Genomic DNA, 18,063 nt, shown 5'->3' with positions numbered 1-18,063 from the left:
AATTTTTTTTATTTCCTATTTTAAATTATAATTGCCATTTTCTAATTATGGTGGGCTAAGATCCTTTCATATTTGAAATTAAGTGCAAAGATCCCGGCCATCGAGCAGCTCTCATATTTCAGCTCAAAAATTATAAATTTCCATGGCTGTAACAGGTTTTTTTTGGGGGGGAGGGGGGTGGGGGTTGGTGTTGGTGTCATTTGCAATTACCATTTTCGCACCCCAGATATTTAGAATTATTAGTTATTACTCACAAAACTAAAAATATAAATTTTGTATGACATGGGGATACAATTTTAGGCCCTATTTTGTGTCAGTTGGGGTTTTACAAACGTTTATTAGACATACAACCGTTGGTGGCGCTGTTTAGGGCCACATTTTGGGGATCTGGCATTATTTTTCCCAATCTGGCATTATTTGAGACAGGATACGGCATAATTTAAATTTTATCGCTGGCAACGCTGCCTCTGCTTGCGTCTTTCTTTAACCTTTTGTTTTTTGGAAGTGGTTATTTCAAGTATTATATGGCTTACTAAATTATAACTTAAAGACTGATATTAGAAGTGCATTTGCTGATAATAGGTAAACTATTAATTTATACATTAAACGGTGTCAAATTTGTAGTCTTTTTTAAGGTAGTTCCAATATATAATCCACGATATTTCTTGAAAACTTGGTATTAACAGCGAAGGCATGCCCACGCCGAGCCTACTAGGCTAGTAGGCATGATGCGTGTGTGATGCTTTCCGACCCGGCGGCGTACCACCCCGTACCACCAGTCCATGTAGGCCTTGTTCTATTTGGTACAGTACTGTATTTTATTTATGAAATTTCGTTTTACTACTAGACTACAGTACTAGGCCTAGCCTAGGTATATACTGTACAGTATGTTTGGCCTACTGAAATTACAGATGAGCCTATCGGATTAGGCCAAGTTGAGCCGCCGCCAGAAAAACGTTATTTTCTATGAAACGCCAAATGCTTACTTTCGCCGGTGCTCGTTTCTATTTAATAGAAGTTCTATTTATATTAATTATTAGATATAACAATGTATATTCCAAAGTTTATATATCACGGTTTTTAGTATATATTATTAAATATTATAATTAAAGAGAAATAATTATGAATATCTGACTTGTAGATTCCAAAATATAAGGCCTAAAACATGACCGAAAATGATCGTTTTTAGCCAAAAATGACGTAAACATGTTGCCCCCTTAGGCGGCAGTTGTATGAACTAGGCCTACTCCATTTTTCGGTAAATTAATTGCATAAAACCACCGTTTTTTAGTAAAATATTTTGTGTATTAACATTGTAAAATTCAATAAAATATGATATTAAAAGATAGTAGATAAAAAATAATTATTATTTAACCTCATTCGAAGAGTATCAATACTCTATTAGTCCTGAGAGACAACATGATTTTACACGAGAAAAATATTATGGAGTGCACTGCACTTGAAAGAATTTGAAAGATTAAAAACAATTAAATTATTAAATATGACTACTTTCCTTTGCTGTGTTGTTATGGCGGTTCAAACCAACAAAATTGTAGTATGTAATTATTATTTATTTTCATGACACAATAAACCTAGAGACCATGAACTTATGTACTAGGACACCCCTCTATCACTACGCGAAATGTCGTAAAAGACGCACTGGGCGTTTCATAGAAATTACCGGCGGCTCAACTTGTCGGCGGCCCAACCGGTCATATCCCAGCCTATCACTCACAGCGCAGTCAACCACATGTGCACTGTAATAACAGTTTGATATTGGCATGGTCAATCATGCATCTGTATTACATTAGTATTTTATCAGTATGATTAACTGTGCTGTGTTGGTGTGGATATTTACTTCATGTACAGTGGGTACATGAATGTTGTTTTTTAAATTATTAAATCAAATCAAACCTTTTATTAAAAGTATCCTTACAATACTAATCACAGTTAGTTAGTAGTAGCACTGAATTTTAAACTTTATCAATAAATAAGATACATACTGTACAGTACTTTACTCTACAGTATTTTGCCCATTGACGGTGACACATAATTTATTTATATTACCGGTAATACAGTATTTGTTTAGCTGCTTAAAAAGAAACCATGCCTCCAGCCGAAAAAGATAGACCTGGCAAGGTGTTTGTAGGTGGCATGTCCATGGAGACTTTGGAATCAGCATTGCAAGCAAAGTTTGCCAAGTTCGGCAAGATTGGTGAGATTATCATCGTTAAGAACAAAGAGACCAACATTTCCAGAGGATTTGGATTTATTACATTTGAAAATCCAGCAGATGCAGATATTGCTGTCAAAGAAATGAATGGATTCGTAAGTCTTGCTAACCATTTTTTCTTTACCATTATATACTGTACCCCATGTAGTAGTAGTACAGTACCTACAGTACTCTTCTTACCATCTTTCAATGCAGTACAGACAGCACCCACTCATATCTTATTAGTACCTCTGAAAGAAAAAGTGCTTGGCATACAGTAATTCCAAATAATACAATTTTTAATTCCCAATTGGACACAACGTAGGCACAACGGTAACCAAAAAAAGTGGCAGTTTTCATATTCATCGCGTCATGATTGGTCAAATTACAGTTCATCCTTGTACAGGACCAATACCACTGGAGTAATTTTTACAACACACAAACAGTCGCAGTAGCTTGATTGTAATTTCATTGTCTTCTAATTCTTTAAAGTTCTTTTTCCTCAAAATGTTTATTTTACACTCTTCATTTGAACTACCTCTATTTACTTACTTAGTCCCAAACTTATATGACTCGATTCCTCCATAAGTTCCTATCTGCCATTGTCACCGCCACACAGTGGGCCAGAATCAATTCAAAGTGTGCCAAAAGTCCAAAATGGTAAATGTGGCAATCCAAATTTTTTAATATTGGATTAGGAAGAAGACATCTTAAATTATATAAATTCATTAATAATATTATATTTTGTAAATTTTAATAGTGTCTTGTAACCATGGAAACTGGAAGAAACCATGACATTTCACTTGAAATGAGCAAAAACAACAGTTTTGATAAATTCGCTGTTATTTTTTCTAGAAAAAAGCAATGGATTTCATACTGCATGAAATTGTTGTCTGTTATTAACCATATTAGGCAGTAAAAATAAAATTTCCATTGCTTTATTTTGGGGTTAAAAGTCGCCAAATATAGCCCAAAAATACCAAAAACCGTATTTTTAAAGTAAAACCACTAAAATAGTTTGGATTCGCGTCGATTCGCGTGCTAATTTTGACATTAATATTTCGGGCAAAGCTTGAGCTTTACGTTAATACCAAATTTGGCTGCGACAATCCGCGACATTGCATATAGTAGGAAGCGATTTAAATGTCCCTATGCGTGCCGTTTTAAAATAAATGTATAATGCATTCGGCCGTTTATGCTTGGTTGCGCACATTGATGATGTACCGCAATCGCACAAACTTGACGAAGAGAAAACATTCCCACACGTCTGCATTGGAAAAGGGAATGATACCAGTGTGAGAATAAGTATAGGTACAGGTAACATGGCCTCCATATCAAAAAGACAACTTTTTGAAGCTGTCCATTCGGCTTGTTTAATTACCAACATTAAACTAGCCTGCGATGTATGTTTACGTGAATTGCGTTTACATTACAATGTAAAGGAATGACGAGAACATACCAACAGAACTTTTGGAGTGTACTACTAAAGATATCAAAGCATTTCTTTATTGTTTACGAAGAAGATGGTACAAGTATGGCCGTCACAAGGTTCATTTCAAGAACCATAACAAAGAATGGCTGGACCAAACATTTTCGTTTAGTGACGGAACTGACTCTCTGCCAGGAACATTATCACAAAATATGGGACGTCCGGCTAAGAACTGGAGCTCTCTCTCGCAACGCTCTAAAAAAAGAAAAGCACAGCAGCTATTAGTAGTCAGAGAACCAGAAGAACTTCTCTATGCTGCATCACAAGGCGTCTGTCTATAAGGCAAAATTCACATTTAAAATATGTGCTGAAGTTTGCAATGCTAACACCATCAAGACAAGCTAAAATAAGAAAGTTAATATCCGATAAAAAAACAGAACTGATCAAGTTTACAAGTGAAGAAGCTTTGTCACTTTTAGTTGAAACTGATATGACAAAACAGTCATACCTCAGGTTGGCTGCAAAAGGCAAACAGGCAGATATTTACCCACCATATAACAACGTGCGGGAAGCTAAGCATAAATGCTACCCAAACAATATAACGGTTAAAGAAGATGCGGCAATATTACCCCTTCAAAGCTTGCTGGACCATACTGCACTTCAAATTGTTTAGGAAAGAAAGGAAGAAATTACAGAAGTAGTTGAAAATTTAGAAAGAGACGATGTTGATTTGTAAATTGGTTTTCAAATGGGGGTTTGACGGCTCGTCAGGCCACAGTGAATATAAACAAAAATCTACAGGTACACTCAATGATAGTAGCATATTTTGTACTACTCTCGTTCCTTTGCAGTTAAAGTTCAAAGACCATATTTTATGGCAAAACCCGGTGGCGTCTTCCTCGCGATTTTGCCGACCTATACACCTGCAATTCAAGAAAGAAACGACTCAACTCTCACAGGAAGAGAATGAGTATGTTCAAGATGAGATAAAAAAGCTGCAACCAACGAAAATATTATTGGATATTAACTATGAACTGGCTGCAAATGAAAACAGAAAAGACAACATCCAAATACACTACAATTTACAATTCACCATGGTTGACCAAAAGGTTGTGAATGCTTTGACTGAAACCAAGTCATCAATGCGATGTTATATATGTGGAGCTACTCCAAAACAGTTTAATGATTTGGATAAACTCCCATCGTCAAGTGAAGAAGCCTACAGCTATGGGCTCTCGCCACTACACAAATGGATTAGGTGCTTCGAAATGCTAATTCATATTGGGTACAGAATGCCAGTAAAAAAGTGGCGTATTTCGTCTGATAATAGTGAAAAAGCTATCGATGCCGATATGAAGAAAAAAATACACGATCGGTTTAAAGAAGAGATGGGACTGAAAGTAGATGAACCTAAACAAGGTTCAGGAAATTCAAACGATGGCAACACAGCTCGCAGAGCTTTCCAGGAAAAGGAGACTTTCGCTGAAATTTGCGGGTTGGATGTAAACCTAGTACACAGAATCCATATTATTTTAGTAGCAATATCATGCAAATCGTGTTTAGACCCTTTACAATTTGGTGAATACTGCCGAAAAACAGCAGAGTTATATTACAACTCTATCCATGGTATAAAATGCCAGTGAGTGTACATGTTCTCCTAGTTCATGGTTCATCAATCATTTCGAGTTCTGTATTACCTGGGGCGGATCCAGAGGGGGGGTCCACGGGGTCCAGACCCCCCCTAAATTTTAAGGGTGCCCTTTTTTTAGAGGTTCAATATTTTATTCGTGTGACATATTTGTGTGTATATTACAGTAGTATGCACAGAGTAAGCTACACTAACCCCAAAAATAAAAACAGAAATTTATCACAATGAGCGCGATGTTAAGTTACGGCGGCCGATCAAAGAGCATTGTGAGAGGTGGTGATGCGTGATGATCTCTACTTAAACTTCTAAAAATAGATCGTTTCGCATACTACAGAGGGCGCATGTAAACTTTTTACGATTCAACTCCGCGTACGTTACCATGCGCGCTCTGTCATTGACGCGATATTTGTCCATTGGTAAACACATTTTTATGTATTATTATTCTGAAAATAATTGAACTGTAAACATAATTCTTTTGAGTATTTGTTTATTTACATATCATTCCATCAGATCAACTATTTTTTATTTCCATTACATCCAACCAAACATGTAAAAAATGTAGTTAAAATATCGTACTATCTACCGCGTACGACCATGATACACGGTAGATTGTTTACTCAAAAATCATCGAACGGTCCTTACACTTCTATACTATTCAACCTTGTTTTTATAGTTGAGCCTCTCATGACCTGGGATTTGTTTGTCTTCCTACGCCAAGATAATATAGTTCTACAAGCCATGTGCTTTTTTCTCTGAGAAATATTTATTATAAGTGCCAAAAAAATGTTTTTTTCTCGACATGAAGCCTTTATTATTCAAATATTTTAAAGAAAAATCACACATACCATAAAGAAGGTTCATTTATTTCATTTTTGAAACAATATTTGTGAAAATTACGTGAGGCTCAACTACAAAACCACCATTTTGTGATATGATGTCATCGTAAGCCAATCAAAGCTGAGCTTTCCCGCGATTGGCAGAGCTCACGGTTGAAAGATTTTGGATTCTGGCTATTTTGGATTGGTGGACGCGAATCACCCACAGCGGAATGTTTTCTCTCGCGCGCGTGTACCAAGAAGTCACGTGATCTCTCTGTACTGAACGGTACTCTACACAAATTTAGAGCAATGAATTTGTACGAATTCCGTTAAATAAACAACTCTATATATTTTATAAACATTTAATAACATATTTTATTGATATTTCCAATGTTGATATATAAAAGAAATTACTATAAAACGTAATTATATGTAATTATTTTAGCGAAAAATGGCGCAATTTGTTTACAACGTTCGTGGCTAAAAACGATCATTTTCGGCAATGTTTTAGACCCTATATTTCGAAAACTACAAGTCAGATTTTCGTAATTCTTTCTTTATTGGAATATTGAAACAAAATACCAACAGATAATGTTTAAATTGGTTGAAAAATAACAACTTTTAATTTTGCATCGTTATCCCTGCTAATAAAGTGTCATTTCCGGCGAACTAGAAAGGTGCCATTTATCATGGATTTTGCGTGCGAGAGTGCCATTTCCGGCCATCTAAGTGTGTCCTGTAACAAAATTCGCTTCGCCACAACCCCCACCATGGGGGGGCTGTGGCTCAAATACTCAATATCTGATGTGCCCTTTTTATCGGCGGACCCCCCCTCTCAAAATTTTCTGGATCCGCCCCAGATTACCGATAGGTATGATAAGCGAAGAGGCTCAAGAAGCAAGGAACAAAGACAATAAAGTCTATCGACGAAAACATGCAAGGAAAACGTCACGAGTCGAGAACATGAGTGATGTATTTCATCGTTTGATGGTGACAGGGGATATTGTTATCAGCAGCATTTCTCTAAAAACTCCACAGTCAAAACCTCTGCCGCGTGAAGTTCAAGAGATGTGGAAATACACTCCAGTCATCCAAGACAATGAATCTTCGGACAGTGACTCATAAGAAGCAAAATAAAAGAATTACACAGATGACAATGACATTTAAAAGACATAATATTTTTATCTTGCAAATACAAATTGTATATAGTTATATATATATATATAGGTATATAATAATATGATGACATCGGGTATGAAGCGTCTCACATACACACAGAGCCAAACAGCATAATTGGACTTTCACACAGTGTATGGACTCTAACCTTACGGTTTTCATTAAATATATCATTCCATGCTATCATTCTAAATATCAAATTTTCTAACTTTTTCATTCTTCTTTATCATTTCATCCATTTTGTCTTGGTAAAAAGGGAGGATATTTTATATTCCTACCTGATTTTATAGCCTCTACCCGAACACAACACAAATAAGATAGACACATGAGTTATAAAAACAATTTTGCGTATGTTATTTAATTGCCATGTTTTATTTATACGTATCTGTCTCTAGTACATCGATGTATGTAAGTGTTGGTCTTCCTTGTTTTGCAAGCCCATGTTTTGGGTGCCACAGCAGAACATCGGAAATAATTTTGTCGTTATTGCGCGAAGACAGTCTCCTGCAAATGTCAGTCTTCTTTTTAAGAGCCATACAGTAGTTACTGATTCTTTGTTTATTCACTATTAAAATTTCATACTTTTCAGGTTTTAGATGGAAAGCCATTAAAAGTTGACAGTGCATTGAAAGCACTTCATTCTCTCGATAATACTAGCAGAGGTAGAGGAAGGGGACAACGTGGTGGACCAATGGGCAGAGGGGGACCAAGAGGTGGATTGTAAGTATTTAATATCAAATTCTAAAGTACAGTACTATTTTGTATTTTTACCTAAGAAAACTGACAAGGAATTTGTTAGGGTTTACAGTATCTCTAGGGAAATTGAATTCATTTTCATTATCAATCACTAAATTTGATTTCTAACTGTTGTAGAACGAGGTTCTTTACAATCTATATTTGAATTTAAAATTTTAAATCCAATTTTAATTCCACACAAAACATTAGTAATTATTTTTTTGGAATTAAATTGTAAATTGTTGAAATACAAGACATATTTTGTTTTCACTAGTGGTGGTAGAGGTGCTCCCCCACTGATGAGACGGGGCATGAGTGGCCCACATAGAGGTGGACCACCTTATAGTGGACCCTCGCGTGGAGCTCCATCTCGAGGTGGGCCATTGTCACGCGGTGGTTTTGGCTCCCGTGGTGGACCACCCCCGCGTGGTGGTAGAAGCGGGCCAGGTGGTAGAGGTGGACCAGGTGGACGAGGTGGCCCAAGAGGCAGAGGAGGTCTTTTAGGCAATGGACGACCAATGATGATGCGAGGAAGAGGTGGACCATCACGAGCTAATGGTCCAAGAAGTCTTCTCCATCTTGAACATGAAATGGGAGGACGAGGTGGTGAATATGAAGAAAGTTATCAACCAGCTCAACGACTAGGAGGAGGAGGAGGAGAAAGAGGTAAGCATTCATGTATACCTTTATTGACATAAATTATTTAAAAATCTATACTTTGTAAAAATACTGAAGAAAATGAGTTAACCATGTTATAATTTTTTTCCAACAGGTTAAAATTGCATAATGCACAAACATAATTATTTTCTTTTTAAGGAATTTCTAGAAAATTAACCCACAATTATATGAACCTAACACTCTAAATAATCTGTCACGAGAAAAGAAAAACAACCGACGTTGTGACATTGCAAACATCCTATAGCGCCGTGGAAGGAACAAACTTGCAAGTAGTGTGAAACAAAATAAACCAATCAAATGGGAAAGAAGTAGTTATAAAACTGGTTATTTTTTTGCAGGTCTTTTATCTACTCCTCATCACTATGAAGAAGAAGATTATGGCCCGCCAGTAAAGCGAAGCAGACCAGGTAAATTTGTTTTGTAATACATTTTTTCCTATTTAATTTTTTGTTTCTATTTAATTTTGCAACTTAAAAAAAATGAAAAAAAAAATGTTATCAAACTGTGATTTATGTTATTGGTTTATTTAGAATCCTACCCAGCTCAAGCTGTAGATGATTACCCACCAGCAAGAGGTGGATACGGTCAAGAGGAAAATGGCTATGGTAGGGGCAAATGTTCTCTTCTAATGCATGATTATTAATGTCCAGTGTAGTTAATGTTGTACATTTACCTACAGAACAGGAGCAGACGAAAGCAATACCCTATCCATTACAATGTCATTTGTTGTTAATCAGTTATTTATAATTTGTCCTAATCACATCATTTCTGAGTCATTTAGATGCCACTTTCAATTTGACAACTTTAAAAAATCTTATTCCTATGTAAATGCAGTACTGTAGAGCAGACAAGATAATGCAAACGGTTTGAGAATGATTGGCAATTATTGGCCAATCAAAAACGAACATGTTCCCTGATAATTATCAAATTAATTGGCTTTTTTAGGAACACACAGCAGAGCTCCTGAATATCTTGCAGAAAGGCCTGCTAAACATTTATATGGTGAGAAATGTACATTACATTTTGGCAGGATAAAAAACTGAATTTGTTGAATACATGCAAGGCATGTTGTGACAAAAACACAGAGTTGTACTGTAGTTGTAAAATGTTTTTAGGTTGTTACAGGAGTGTCAGTTTCCAGTCGTTTCAGTGATTTTTAATCCATTTTATTATAGTATTGCAAATCACATGAAATAAAATAGAGATTTATCAACACTGAGCTCGCAGAATCAGTTGTCCTTTATTACTATAACTAAAAATTAAAAAGGGTAAAATAAAAAGTAAAATTACAACAAGTTTTTGCATCGGTTATAGAGTACAACAGTAGTTTGCCTTGGGGGAAAAAAAAATCCATGATTCTGCGAGGCCTGTATATACACATTTTCTATGAGTTCACACCCCTATTATTAAAGAGCTTTTGTTTCCATGATGCAGCAAGCCTATGCAGCAATCGAGTACAAAAGTCAGGACATTTTTTACACTGACAGCTGCATGGCGCATTGTGAAAACAAAAGCTCCTTATTAGTTCCATTGTGTTGCCATACAACCCATGTGACAACATATAAATGTGTGAATCTGGGTATACTCTTAGTGTTTTTGCTATTTTAATATTTATGAATACTCTTTTTGCATAGGACGCCCTTCTGCCAGAGAGTATGGAGAAAGTCGGGCTGAACCTCCAGCTCGTGAGCCTCTCGTACGAGATCCAGCACCTCCTCGAGATTCAGTTTTAGGTTAGTGTTTTAAGGGTGTAAGAGGAATTTAAAATACTGATACGAATGCAAAGAATACATTGCATAATAGACTAAGAAATTTACACAATTTAAATTTAGAACATCCAAGTTGAAAAAACAATTGAGTAATAAAGATAATTTAATTTTTTTTCAATAAATAAAGTTAATGTTTTGATGTTTTTATTATAGGCCGTGCTCCACCTAGGTATGATTACGGAGATGCTCGAGCTGATGTTGCAGCCACTCGTGATAGGCCACGAGAGCCTGCAGTAGCCAGAAGTTATCCGGTTGCTAGGGAAGCACACCGTGATTATCCGCCACGTGAAAGGTACATATTTTATTTAAAGTTAAAACCAAGATCTATGGCAGCTGTCTTTTGTTTGTTTTTGTTTAAATAAATAACTCTTTTAAATGAGCTTTCCATTAACAAATTTATTGCACTTTTAACAATAACTCCTATGACTTAAAAATTTATGTTCTTTATGATCTTTGAAGATCCCAAATTAATATCTTTTAACATACGATGTGGCAGGTTATCGATTTAATCTGTTCTGCCATACCATATCATATTAAAGAGTCACCATGGAATCAGATTTTAATCATACTGCGAATGTATCATAATAAGCAAAGATTTTTATTTGGAATGTAGGTTGGGTTGTGTCTTTCTCAATTCTCAGATTTCTTCATCTATGCTGTTATGAGTAAATTAATTTCCAGTTTATCACTGTTTGCTTTCTATCTTGCTGTTAAATATATTTTTTTTCATAATTTTAGGGACCCATATGCTTCACGTCCAGGATACAATGAGGCAGTTCCAGAAAGAGCAGCGTATCCTGCCCGACGTGAACCCCAAGTTGCAGCACGAGGATACGGTACTGCCGCTGCTGGATATGAAGAGTATGACAGAAATGCATCAACGTATAACCGTGAATACCCTGCAGGTAACATAAATCAAATTGAAAGTTCATTTTGGAAAGACAAAATTGTTTATCATTTCTACATTGTTGTATACCATAACAGTATGAAAAGACTGAAAAGTAAAGTTGACATATTCATTAATTTGATGTGCTAATAGTAATTAATAATATGTTACATTATTTATCCAACTTTGTTTTACAAGAGTAGCTCTATCAGCTGTACTACAGCAGTACAGCTGACCTCCCAAAAACAATACAAAATATACAAACAACATTTCAAACATAAAGATACAAAAGAATTCATATAAAAAGTTAAAATGCATACAATTTCATGAACAAATACTTGAATGTTTATATTAAAGGACATTGGTACCAAAATATTGCTTATTTTATTGCTGATCTTTGAGACAAAATCAGCCTAAGATTCTTTGCATTGTGTTTCAACAACAAAAGGAACAATTCCTTTTATTCAAACGCCTTCTGTTGAGGATATGAAGCAATGAAAACAATAGGCACAAATAATAAGAAGTGCAAAAGTTCCATAATGATGTTTCTTGATTGTCCTTAGTAACTAACACTAGTAACTGGCTTTCACCTCACACAATTGTATTGTTTTCACAGTTCAATAGATAGATAATTGTTCATACTACTAACCCATATCATCACATTGTCCACAAAGGTCAAGGTGGCAATTGCTGACTGTAACATTAACACTATAATAATTCACAGATTTCAAAATATGCTTACAATACGTTATTAATCTACAATTGCATCCTTTTATATTTTAAGTGTGTTTACTACTCTCAATTATTTAAGCATTGCTATTAATATATTTGGCAAAAGGATGTTAGTATAATTGAAATCTTTATTACAGAATCGCGTCCAGCACCAGCACGCCCAGCCCGGCCAGCTTACATGGATCCATACGCCGAAGCAGCTACGTCAAAGGAATACGGTAAATTTTTCTTTTTAAAATATGAATATCGGACAAAAAAAACAAAGAATTTTCAAAGCATTTTTTAATGCAAAAAAATGTTACACACGCAAAAAAAAAATTAATAAAAATTTATATATAAATGTACCAAACTATGATTTACACTACTAAGACAATTCTTTAACAATTGTAATATCTATTTTTTTTTTCTCTGAAAAGTATGAAATAGAAAATTGTTGTATACAATAAAATACATCCCTTAAACTCGAGCAGTACTTTATGAAAATATGTCTAGTAAAATAGATTCTGTGCTAGAACTTATTGTAAGAAGTTCAACTAAACCATGGTCTAGCATATTTGTTCAACTTGTTAAAGCTCTGCATTAGAAAAATCAATTTGAATACATTTTTAACATAAATTGGTGGGATTTTACTATTCAGTTTGTATACAGTTAATACAAAGTGCATTGTGAGATTATAAAATATAAATAAAAAAACATGAAACTTTTACATGACATGATGAATTTAATAAATAATAGATGAACTAAAACGCATTAAATTTAAAAAAAAATGTATACAGTGTCCGACAGTTCCCAACATGTTTTCACCATACACTAACAAAAATTATATTGTTCATATTGTTTATAACTATCTTATTTGTTGTAAAGGTTGATTATCAGCCATTTACATATGAGATCGGTATGTAATAATGATTGCATGATCACAGCCACAAGTCGCAAAAATACTGTACAATATTCGTCAGTTTTTCTGCAGTACTTTGTTCATTAACTATAAAAATGTAATTTAATGTCGAAATCGTTACCACAATACTTCTTGTATAAGAAGCGGCAACTGTTTTTTTAAGGAAAATCTTGTTGCGAATAATATTCCATCAAATAGCTGTTTCCACTATCCACATTAATGGAAAGGATAACAACTTCTAATCCAACCAGTTAACAAGAGTTTGTTCAATATAATTTTATTTTTTCCCCATGTAATTTCTATAACCAGGTACCCAAGCACGTGGAAGACCAAACGCCAGTTATACTGCACCTCGCGATGCGTACGCTGAAGCCCGTGCAGAGCGCCCTCGCATGGATTATGGATCTCGCGACCCATTCGCCGCTGGTGCTGAAGCATCACGTGGCGTCCCTAGGAGAGCCCCACAAGCTACACGGGGCTATGAACGTTATTAAATAATTGCACTTGGAAACATGAAAAATAATACAATGCTACTGTGTTAGCATGTTGAATGAACAAATTACCTTAAATTGTGTTTTAACAGTGATTTTATCATTAAAAGAAGCAAACAAATGAGGTCAAAGTTCAAAGTCACTGATGTCGATGAGAATGGAGAAACAAATTAACTGAGCGAAAATACAATCTTCAAACATTATCTATGAGATAAACTTCTTTTTTGTAAAACTTTGTAAATGTCTGCATACATTAACTTTTTAATGCTATCAACATGTTATTGTTTTAGTATTCTTAGCAAACCATTTTTATTTTTTTGTAAATAAATTGTACTAGTAAATATGTGAGGTAATAATATACATGAAATGTTTTTAAAAGGGATTCATTTTTGTTTTGCTTAACAAAACCTACTTTTACTTTACAACTTGCTTACAAGCAAGATTATTTTGCACAAACAAAACATTGTTGAATAATTATAAACGAAACATTAAAAGTACATGCGGATAATTGTCTATTGTAAAATCAATTTATTTATGCAAAATGTTATTTTATATAAAAATTCTCTTTTTAATTGCCATGAAAACTTGTTATTAGGTCATCCATTTTTGTTTATTTTTACATGGCTCAACAAAAAACAAACCATTTTGAAGAAAAATCACTGTACAACTACAGTACATTCATTTAAAACCATTTTTAATCTGTCAATCTCATATTTTGTAAATAATCTTTCTGATTGGCTTAACAAGTTAAGAATGTTTGTTAGCAACTATCCGTTTTATTCAAATTTCTTTTATTGTGTAATCGTCTAATATGTAATAGAAAAATGTATAAAAATCTAGTGTGTAACCTGAATCCATCAACAATTAGAATTGAACATTAAAAAAAAACTCCTTTGTATGTTATAAATTGTACAATAATTCTTTATTTATTCTATCAATTATTTGAAACATTAATCAAATACATCGCAGTACTGTAAAACTAGAAACAAAAGGTATGCCGAATGCGGAGCGTAATAGAATTTTTAGAAAGTAATAAAAGCTAACAAAACAAAAGTAAATTAGATCTGCTATCGAGAATACTAGACATTTGAAGTTTTTGAAAATGTGGTTTTAATTTTACTCTCGAAATACTAAGCTCATGTCTAATGAATATTTAAGACATCTGCTTCTTTTACAAAGTATATATTCCAGTGCGATGTGCAAGTATTCCGATTAATTAAAAATAGTCAAATTGATTTTCTAGTTTTACAGTAACATTCACTATGTTTATCACATTTGATTGCCATATCTCGGATAGAATAACTTTCTGCGTTAAAGATGTGATGTAGAAAAAAGAAATATTGAAATGGAAATGAATGAAGCACACCCGGACGGATAGGTTGTTGAACAATGACAGAAAGAGACATTTTTTTTAAATAACCAAAAAATGATAAACACTCTTTGTGGTGACTGGCTTATGATGAACAACTTAGGTCATCAAAATGTGATTAAAATTAATCCCATGCAAATGTAAAATTTGTAAATATTGCTGGATGAGAAACCATATTTCTCCTATGAACGGTTAAACAATACAAATGGTAGAAAAGTTAGTTTGTACAAAATGTGTTTCCAAAAGGAAATAAAATATGGTTAAGAATGTCTCAACGTTTCGGTTGTTCTTTAAAAAATTGATTGGATGTCAGCGAGCAAATTTTTACTTTTTCCTCAGAAAAAGTAAAAATAATACTGAGCCTATGATTTCTGGTGGAAAGACTTTCAAATGACCCTTGATTACAAATGATTACTAATCAACAATACCAACTGTGTACTAGCAACTAACCATTGCAAACGTTGTAGTTGGTTGCATTTTACAGTTGATTCAAGTATTAAATGAATACTGAAATACTGTACCATATGTTTATTTTGGTAAACTTAATTTGTTTACAATCATGAGTAGGTTGGTAAAATATTTCACAAATCAATGTCGAGAAAAGAAAGACGAATGAGTATACAACACTGTAAAACCTTCATTAGATTTTGAGAACATGGACGTCAAGAGAGGAAGCAAATTATATTTTTAAAACAGATAAAGGAAATGGAATAGTATCCATATAATGTATGACTGCTGAGCAACAATACCAATTGTTTACGAATGTGGGTAGCTACAGGTGGTTGTATAATGTAATAATTTGTTTACAATCATGAGTTACTTGTAAAATGTTTCATAAATCAATGCATAAAAAAAAAAATATTGCATATACAACACTGTAAAACCGGCAATCAATAATTGGATGTAAGCAAGCAATTTCAAAAACATGATAAAGATTGAAATAAAAGTAAAAATAATATAGAGTCTATGATTGTTGGATGAAAGACTCTTAAACCTACTGTAGATCATATTTTCTATGACAAACAGCGATGCAAACTAACCATAACAAACTTTGTAGGTGGTTACAGTGTTTGTGTAAAAATATACTGAAATATATACTTCAAGCAAGCAAATTACAGTAAATAAACGATGAAAGAAAAAAGCAAGTGTCCATAATGAAAGGCAGCTTAACAACAATATTGATTGTGTACAAGTCTAAGTATAAAAATGCTTTGTAGTTAAATATCAGGTGGTTGTATTAATGAAATACTGAAATATAAACTGAATTTGTGTACAATCATCAGTAAAAATATATTCCACAAAACTGTAGAAATTGAAGTAAAACCTGCAATAAATTTTGAAAAAATATGGACGTCAGCAAGCAAAATATATAAAAGGTGAAAAAGAAACATTGTCCATGTACTCTGAATTATATGCTACAAGATTTCAGAAGCCTACCTAAAATATGGACATTACCGAAAAGAATAAAAAATGATGTATAATTTGAAAAAATGAAATGGAAATATGGGATTTGACAACAAAAGAAACAAGAAATAAAAAAAAACAAACGAGGGAAACAACAAAATATATTGTATCGAGGTGAGTAGAAATGTTGATAACAGTACATCACAAAGCTGTAATGTTGCAGTCAAAATAAAATACAAATATTAGACACAAATACCTAAAAATGTAACTTCAGAATCAGAAATTTTGCTATCTTCAGGTCTTCATGACTCATACATAACTTTTACTTTGTAAATATTAAAAACTTACAGAAGAGGTTGGTTGAAAGTGAACAAATTTAAATAAAAGCAAATATTTTAGTATTTTAACAAATAATATCCTCTCGTACTTTTAACTGAAGCAACCAAAGTATTGAAAATTGACCGATATTTAAATATTTCTAATATTAGACATATTCAACTATTATTGTATTTTGCTGAACTTTGTATTTATAATTTATTTTGACAAAAGTGCACTGAAAATGGAAAAATATTAATAATAAATATTAAAAAGTTTAATTTAATCTTCCATTTATTGAACATTTTAAAAGAAAGGTAAAATAAAAATGGAATGTGAAAGCTTCGCGAAAATGTAATAGTTGAAACCCACAATTACTCTACTACTACCTAACAATGTGTTTATATGCAGTACATGTACATTTAAAGTCATAGCAGAATTTGCCATTCCTCAATGTTATACTGTACATACAATATTTAATAGTTTAAAAATTGTAAATAAATAAAAACAATAGACCAATATTTAAAAAAAAAAATAGTATTAATACTGTAAATTGGTTGTACATTATAATTGGTCAGAAGTTTTGGCCTACTCTGATGTAATTTCTATACGAAGTACATTGAGAACACTTTGCCAATTTAAATTTGTTCTGCAAGTGTTCTCAATGTACTTAGTATAAAGTACAAATTACGTCGGAGTAGGGCAAAACATCTGACCAATTACTCAACTCCCTGACGCAAAGCTACTCCACATAACATTAGTTAAACACAATTACAATCTTGTACATTATAACTATATCTATGTTTTTATTACATAATGTTACTAAATACTAACCTAATTGTAATATATTCTTTTTCAGACTATGGTTAATAAAGTTTATAATAGGTAATTATTATTGAGGGTAAGTATAATTATTGAGTTCATGATATCGCACTAAAAGTAGGTTTACAAATATTAAGGATGAAACCATATACCATATATGGATGAATAAGGGATGAAACCATACCGTATATGGATGAATAAGGGATGAAACCATATACCATATATGGATGAATAAGGGATGAAACCATACCGTATATGGATGAATAAGGGATGAAACCATATACCGTGTATGGATGAATAAGGGATGAAACCATACCGTATATGGATGAATAAGGGATGAAACCATATACCATATATGGATGAATATTAGGGATGAAACCGTACTGTATATGGATGAATAAGGGATGAAACCATACCGTATATGGATGAATAAGGGATGAAATCATATACCATGTATGGATGAATAAGAGATGAAACCATATACCGTATATGGATGAATAAGGGATGTAACCATACCGTATATGGATGAATAAGGGATGAAACCATACCGTATATGGATGAATAAGGGATGAAACCATATACCATATATGGATGAATAAGGGATGAAACCATACCGTATATGGATGAATAAGGGATGAAACCATACCGTATATGGATGAATAAGGGATGAAACCATACCGT

General features: G+C 33.4%; 1 protein-coding gene and 1 pseudogene across 3 annotated transcripts; both read left to right on the top strand.

The window, feature by feature from the left end:
- Positions 1–474: 474 nt before the first annotated feature.
- Positions 475–17,625, top strand: LOC140049463 (uncharacterized). 3 transcript variants are annotated; one of them, XM_072094352.1, is made up of 12 exons: positions 475–582; positions 2,079–2,328; positions 7,873–8,003; positions 8,293–8,684; positions 9,035–9,103; positions 9,227–9,301; positions 9,642–9,698; positions 10,331–10,429; positions 10,619–10,757; positions 11,204–11,370; positions 12,221–12,301; positions 17,420–17,625. In XM_072094352.1, the coding sequence occupies exons 2-12, from the start codon at positions 2,107–2,109 to the stop codon at positions 17,428–17,430; spliced, it is 1,443 nt and encodes a 480-aa protein (XP_071950453.1). In that variant the 5' UTR covers positions 475–582; positions 2,079–2,106; the 3' UTR covers positions 17,431–17,625. The 3 variants fall into 3 exon arrangements, with proteins under 3 accessions (XP_071950453.1, XP_071950451.1, XP_071950452.1); XM_072094350.1 differs by lacking the exon at positions 17,420–17,625 and adding an exon at positions 13,291–15,082; XM_072094351.1 differs by lacking the exons at positions 9,642–9,698; positions 17,420–17,625 and adding an exon at positions 13,291–15,082.
- LOC140048911 (uncharacterized) lies at positions 3,192–4,997 on the top strand (annotated as a pseudogene).
- Positions 17,626–18,063: the final 438 nt, after the last annotated feature.

The sequence above is a fragment of the Antedon mediterranea genome, chromosome 5 (assembly GCF_964355755.1).
Source record: "Antedon mediterranea chromosome 5, ecAntMedi1.1, whole genome shotgun sequence".
NCBI lineage: Eukaryota > Metazoa > Echinodermata > Crinoidea > Comatulida > Antedonidae > Antedon > Antedon mediterranea.
Note: the sequence above shows the minus strand (reverse complement) of the source record. Positions and strands in the feature narration are given on the sequence as shown.